Raw genomic sequence first — 6973 nt, forward strand, 5'->3', positions numbered from 1 at the left:
CCCAGACCAACCACAAAGGGCTGATTGCAGCTGACTCTTCCAGTATAACCGTTCACTCAGTGTGTCAACCAGTAGGACAGTCAATACATTCCCTCTGACACTGAATGTAGTAGGAAAAAAAAAAACGTGTTGCAAAGCTCGAGTTGGCCCTGGTAGATGATTAAAACACGGTGAAAGTCTGAGCGTAGATATAGCGTAGATTTCATGTCGATGACAGCAGACTCGCATTCAAGCCGAGCGGTGAACTGTTTGAGTAAATGTATGAATGAGAAACAGTATTAATCTTCACTATTATTTATTGTTATTTTAGGGGTTTTTTTGTTTGCATTGAAAACTCGGTGTGAAAGTTTTCTGGGTCTTCCTAACGTGTTGTTGCTGTAATAATGTGCTAACGTGTCTCAGCAAGCATCCACAGTGTGCAAAGGTCCCATGAAGTGTCTGTTAGATTGTATTATTTCTTTGTGGTTTGAGGTGTGATGAGATGGGATGTTCCTTCAGGCGTTTTGACTGTGGAGGTGACTGTGGAGGGGTTGGCTGGATCACCCCATAATCACGGGTCACATCGAAGTGAATGGAGTTTTTGTATTTGTCCTGACGGTGAGATAAGCCATTTAAAAGGGGAAAACAAAAACGATAAAGCATGACACTTTATGGGAAGAGAAAGGGATTTTAACATAAAAATATGCAACAATGACTTTTATTATTCTGAACACCACCCAGGGACAAACAAGCCATTTTTCATTTCATGGGACCTTTAAACTTGAGTAGCACAAGATTTCTCTTTGAAAAGTCGGGCTCCGCATGCCTTAACATCTCAAATGTTTTGCAAAAGGGAAAAAATATGTTTATATTTTCATACTTTTGTCCTTGTTTGTATTTGCATATTTTAGAAATAAAGATTTTCGACACTTGGTTTTGTTTTAATTGGTCTCAGATTGCTTTTATTTGTTTAACTTTGCAGAGAAAGGATGAAAAGACCAGACTGTTCCTGCAGGTGTGTCAGCTGCACATTCATAATGAGTCCAGGGAAGAGATTGTCCTTTAAAAGACACAAATTAGGAGATTATGTCCTACCACCAGCAGCCTGAACCTTACTTTTATGTTTACTCAGAATTCTGAACGTATCATCCAAGTATTGCAGCAGAAACAGACTCATCAGACCATGCAACATTCTTCCAGTCTTAATCGTAACTTCAGCGTCCTGGTCTCAACTGACAGCAGCCGGTGTGGTCCTCACCTGCTGTAGCCCACCTGCTTAAAGGTTCTGTGTGTTGTGTGTTAAGAGATGCTCTTCTGCATATTGTGGATGTAACAAGTTACTGCTCCTTTCCCATAAGCTCTAAGCAGTCATTCTGTTTCTCCTATTTCACCCAGAGAACTGCTGCTCACTGAACGTTGTCTCTGAACTTTAGAGATGGTTGCGTGGAAAATCCCAGCAGACCAGCCCATCTGGCACTAACCGTTCTGATGATCTGTTTGAACTTTAGCAGGTCAGCTTGAGCATGTCTACATGCACTGAATTGCTGCCATGTGATTATCTGATTAGATATTGGTGTTAATGATCTGTGTCCCTGTTAAGATAAGAGCAAAGGTATAAGAAACAAAAGGAATAATGGCTCATTGGGATTTTATTTCAGTGTCATGGGTTTGTGAATGCTTTTAGCCTCACTGTCACAGAACACAGTCGTCATTAATAACATCAGCAACACCTTTACTTCTGCTCACGCTCCGCTCTGCTGTGAACAGCACTGATGTAACAAGATAAAAGTAATTCTTTAATCTTTAACAGCTTTGTTGACGTCGGCCAGTGAAGGATCGGGCTTCCTCTGTCGCAGCAGTAGAGTGGCGTTTGTCACGATTCCACGCGACTGGAGCGTCTGACCATCATCATCATAGTTGCGCTGTGGGAATGCGCTGATGATGTCATAACTGGGCACACCGCCCCTTCTGTAGTGCAGCGACAAACAAACAGCAGGCTGGGTCACGTGATTGTAAAAGCAGCGGTGCGGTCAGTGCATTGAGATGTGTCCTCACCTGTGTTTGTCCAGGAACCTCCGCAGGTCACCGACTGTTTCCGACGGGGACATTTTCACTATGTAAATGTGGCTCCCGTCTTCTGACTTCACCTTGAGAGTGATGACATTACAGGCAGGCTGGTAGGCGCTGAAAGCCTGCAGTCTGGTGGCAGCCATGACGCATTATGGTTGTTAGAAAAATGTGGGTGAAAACTGGAGCGTTGCATCACAAACACGGTCACCAGCTGATGGCTGCCCTCATTTTCAGATCAGCACATACAGTAATCTCTACAATCTGGACGATCAGTGGCCAAATCGGGATTTAAGCAGGTCTTACATCAAGTGTGGTGTTCTTAAATTCCTTTAACCCACTTTGTACTTGTCATTTTTTTCATGTGGTATTCATTTGGTATGGCAAATGTTTTTAAGCCATGCTTATTTGCACAGCATGAGTTTGTGATGACTGACACCCTCTGGTAAGTCTGTTAACTGGCAGAGACAAATATTTATGCTATACACATAAAAAATAAAAGAGAACATTTGGTTTACCTCTCAGTACTCGCTTGCAGTGACGGTGTATCTATCAGTATCACTGAACTGCTGCTGTCCACATCAGATGTACCCTGGTAGAAGCACACTGATTATCAGTGCTGTCTTATATATACATGAGGACTTAACCATTAGGCCCTCTATAAAGATTTTCCCAAGTGTTGCTAAACAGAGAAACAGTGGAACTGAAATCAGAGATTTGTGCAGGCCTTTAATGACACTAATGACAATTAATGTTGATTTTGGCCTTCTGGAGCCTGGTCTTCACCAGGGGTGACTATGTTTTGGGGCACTGTCGTGATTAAAGACAAAGCAACAACCCAGACACAGGTTTACTGGTGACTGCTTGAGATTTTGCTCCCAAATCTTCACATATCCTTTTATTTTGATTTCTTCCACCTTGAAGAGATTCCCAGTTCCAGACACAACATAATACTGCCACCACTGTGTTTCAATGTGGGGACGTTGTTCTTTGCTTTATATGTCTCTCACTTCTTTCTCCAAACATAAAAAGCATCTCTTTGGCCAAAGAGCTCTAGTTTTGTCTCATCTGATCAAAGCATGTGCTACTAGTATCTAAAATCTTTCTCCAGGTTGTCCTTCAGTGAGTTTGGCATGAAGTTATCTGTTCTGCAGAAGTGGAGTTTTTCTTGTTCTGCAGCTTTGCAGTCCATTCCTGTGCTGGATTCTAGTGATTATCTTCTTTGAGACTATAATTCACGACTCGAGTAAGTCTGAACGGATTTCTTTTGTTTTTGGTAGCATGCTTTCTCAGGTGGCAGCTTGAAGTTTTTATAATGTGAGAAAATTGGAAGCTAACTCTCAGTTTCAACTTAGCTTCGAGCATTACAATGTTAAAGCTCATCATTGCACAGCAGTAGTGCCTGCTATGGTTTTTCAGGGAACTAATAATACTGATCCTGGTAATTTTTGCTTTTTTCTGAAATGGTAATAATAGTTGATGCTTTATAAAGAAAACTACAATGTTTACAAATGTTATGTTAAAAAGTCCTTGGTCTGTTTAAAAAAGCACTCGGAAAAATGTTGACGAAGCTTTTAAACTTTGTAGGGTGGCTGGTAATTTTGTCCTCATCTGTATATTTGTACAAACAGATAATTGCTGCTTCTCTACGACTCACCTGCAGCTTTGCCCTCAGCGAGTTCCTGATATCAATCACTCGGCCGGCCTTCACCACCAACTTCGGCAACTTGTTCAGGAACTGATCTGTGGTCAGCTTCTTGCCTTTGAATCAGAAGAAAACATGAGAATGACAGCAAAGTCTCTGAGGATCTGCACCACGGCTTTGATCAGGGTGACGTTTGCAGAACAGACCGGGGAAGTGAGAACTCAGCGAGCTTGCTGATTCATCTTTGTCCCCACAAACAGCCTGTCCTTTACCAGGAAACGTTTCCCACGGGAGCCTAGAGTTGAATTCCTCGTATCGCCTGTCATGAAGCTGCAAAGAGAATTTTTGTGAAGACAGTCGATTGTTCCCAAAAACAAAATAAGAAAAGGAAACTGAGACTCACCTCAAAAGGTACACCATCCGGAAATCTTTCTTGAAGCTCAGATGGAAAATAGCCATCCATTAGATCTTGCATGCACTGCTGCAGGGACCAAGAGTTTACTTTTAACCAAGGAAAGATTCCAGTTTAATATAGACTTTGATTTTCCTTTTTTAGTGTAGCTAACCTGCGTGCTGTGCTCCTGATATGAGCGGAAAGGACCATCAAACATTACAATGCCATTCCTGTAGAGCCTCAGTGGAATGGGATCCTTTTTTGCCAGCTGTGCTCCTGTCGCTGTCATTTGCACAAAAGACTCTCCTTCCCCTAGGAGGACGTTCAGTTCTCTGATCCTCTGCAGCACGAGATCAAAGTTTATGTGGACGCCTCTGCCACCAGAAGTCTCTGCAGAAGACAACAAAACAAAACAAAAACAGCACAGCTTTAACATACAAAAGACACGGAGGGATTGCAGGTCTGCAGGACTGGTGGATCTACCTCGCTCTGCAGGATCACCAGAGTCTGTATCTCCCACCCAGATCAAACCATAATCATTCAGAAAGTCCTGCAACAACGACAGCAGCTCAGTGAAACCTCCACACTGATAAAATCACGATCTCATACTTTATGAACACACCTTACTCACCTCCATCTCATGCACTTGATTTTGCAGTTGTTGGCACCGGCTTTCGAGATCATCTCTGCTCCTCGGGTCATGCATGCTTCCTAAATCCACACAATCATGAAAACGCTTTGATCGACTTAACATAAATCAAACTCAAGTCTGTGCCTGCTGTAGGTAATTACCTGACTTCTCCTGAACCCTCAGCTTCTCCTCTAAATCTGAAATCTGTTTATCCTTGGGAGGAATGATGAAACCATAAAGTGAGGTTTAAATATGTTTAAAGGATGGCTGGCAGTTTTGGTATTCGTTGAAGGGGTTGCATGCTCACTTTGCGCTCTATCTCCTTTGCATGGCTCCTCACTGTTTTCTCCAGGAGGGTCACTCGCTGCATCATGGCAGACATGAGGTCAAAGTTGGTCGGAGGACACCCTGGAAACCAGCAATTAAGTATTGGAAAAATAAAACGTATAATCATTTTGTATGTGATAAATAAAAGAAGATATATTGACACTGGAATATGAAGCATTGTGTTAAAGCCTACCTTTCTTTAATGGAGCTCCCGTATTTGAGGTGGAGGCTTCGTTGGTTGTAGTGTGAGAGTAATCAGAAGACTCATCGGCCAATTCAGCCTCAAATTCTAAAAACAAAAAGTATCATGGTTATAAAAGATGTTTTGCTATTTTTTCAACTGGAAAAGTTACCTGATAAACTTATGATCAGTTTCTCCAGTAAGATATAATTGTTATTATTCGTCAAATGTGAGGATTTGCTGCATTTTGCTCATCACAGTTTAAGTTATTTATGTTGTGGACACATGAATACTGTTAGATCTCCACACACTTTAAATCAAACAATCACAGTGTGTCTAAAGTGCAGACTTTGAGCTTTAATTTGAAGGGTTTAAAAGGAAAGTAGTTCTAGTTCTAGCTGGGATGTATTTATTTATTCTGTACTTGTACTTTACTGAATTTGCAGCGCTGCTGGTGATCTGTGAGTGCATCGTTACCTTTCAGCAGATTCCTCCTGAAAGGAACTTTTGATTTGCTCCTGCAGGTCGAAGAAAATTAAGTGTGGCGACATGATTGATACGTTTATTCTGCACAATAAAACTACAGTCCAGTTTCTACCTGTGTGGAGTTAATCACCTACCCTTGGTCTTTGTGAGCGCCCTGCAGAGGAGTGCGTTTGGTTTTCTTTAGCATCGACAAAGGAGAGCTCATTTTAAATCCAAAGCCTGAATATCCCACACTTATTTCTTCTTTGGACTTCTTTCTGTTCAGAGAATGAACTATAACAGAGGTTCAGAGGGATTTCCGGTGTTTTCTCAGTTTGTGTGGAGTCCGTTTCCAATAGCAACAATGTAACGTATTAAGTGAAGTCTGCAGAAGTGCCTGTTTCATCCAGAGGAGGTCGCTCTTTCTGTCCTCACTTTAAAATTATTAATTCATTTCCAAACTAAGTGATTGTAGTTTTTTTTAATGTGAGAAGTCATAAATATTTAATGTTTTATTCATCATAATAAGATGTATTATGAAATGTAAGCACTGGTGATGTCATGTTGGGAGACAGAAAAACAAAACAAAAAAGCCTTTTTTTTCATGAAAGATAAACAAACATTGATGAGTGGTGTTTCCTAAATTTGCCTTTACTATTTAGATGCCGTTAACCATGGATACTCAGAAATTATGACGGCAGCAACTAATCTTTGCCATAACATTTTTTCTTCCCAACTTTGACATACAGACATACCGCTCAGGCGGTAGAGCAGGTCATCTACTGATTGGAAGGTTGGTGGTTCGATTCCTGGCTTCCCCTAGTCTGCATGCCAAATATCCTTGGGCAAGATATTAACCCCAAATTGCTCTCCGATGCATCCATCGGAGTGTGAATGTGTGTGAAAGTTACTTAGAAAGCACTTAGAACAATAAGCTTGTGCGAATGGGTGTGAATGGGTGAATGCACAAGTTGTGTAAAGCGCTTTGAGTGCTCAGAAGAGTAGAAAAGCGCTATATAAGAACCAGTCCATTTACCATTTATGGTAGAGGTGGGCAGATTGATCAAAATATCGATACCAAAGCTTGTATTGGTATCAGATCAACACTAGCGCATTAGATTGATACTTTTTTGCCCTATCCTCTAAGTTCAGTATGGAGCCCACTGAATTGTATTCAATTTTTTGGGAGAAAATAAAAAATAAAAACACATTTTCTGTTGACTGTCACATTTATTGTATTTATAACCGATAGTACAGAAGTTGGTCCAAAGCCCTTTAGAGACA

General features: G+C 41.2%; 1 protein-coding gene across 1 annotated transcript; it reads right to left on the bottom strand.

Annotated features, from left to right (window-relative positions):
- Positions 1-923: 923 nt before the first annotated feature.
- ubxn11 (UBX domain protein 11) lies at positions 924-6033 on the bottom strand. Its single transcript, XM_085422236.1, has 14 exons — positions 5845-6033; positions 5702-5742; positions 5237-5332; positions 5024-5124; positions 4878-4929; positions 4717-4796; positions 4569-4635; positions 4258-4475; positions 4095-4172; positions 3898-4021; positions 3704-3807; positions 2565-2638; positions 2035-2178; positions 924-1947 (listed from the first exon to the last, which is right to left on the bottom strand). Exons 1-14 carry the CDS (start codon positions 5913-5915, stop codon positions 1776-1778), a joined length of 1422 nt encoding a protein of 473 aa, XP_085278362.1. The 5' UTR covers positions 5916-6033; the 3' UTR covers positions 924-1775.
- Between the last annotated feature and the right edge of the window lie 940 nt (positions 6034-6973).

This window comes from Rhamphochromis longiceps, linkage group LG11, assembly GCF_057381845.1.
Source record: "Rhamphochromis longiceps isolate RC_006_pf linkage group LG11, R_longiceps_female_GT1.1, whole genome shotgun sequence".
NCBI lineage: Eukaryota > Metazoa > Chordata > Actinopteri > Cichliformes > Cichlidae > Rhamphochromis > Rhamphochromis longiceps.

Coding starts and splice junctions, on each gene's coding strand:
- ubxn11 (XM_085422236.1), bottom strand. CDS start 5,915: ATGAGCTCTCCTTTGTCGATGCTAAAGAAAACCAAACGCACTCCTCTG. Junction 5,743..5,844: donor GGCGCTCACAAAGACCAAGG/GTAGGTGATTAA, acceptor TTCGACCTGCAG/GAGCAAATCAAAAGTTCCTT. Junction 4,173..4,257: donor ATCAGGAGCACAGCACGCAG/GTTAGCTACACT, acceptor TGGTCCCTGCAG/CAGTGCATGCAAGATCTAAT.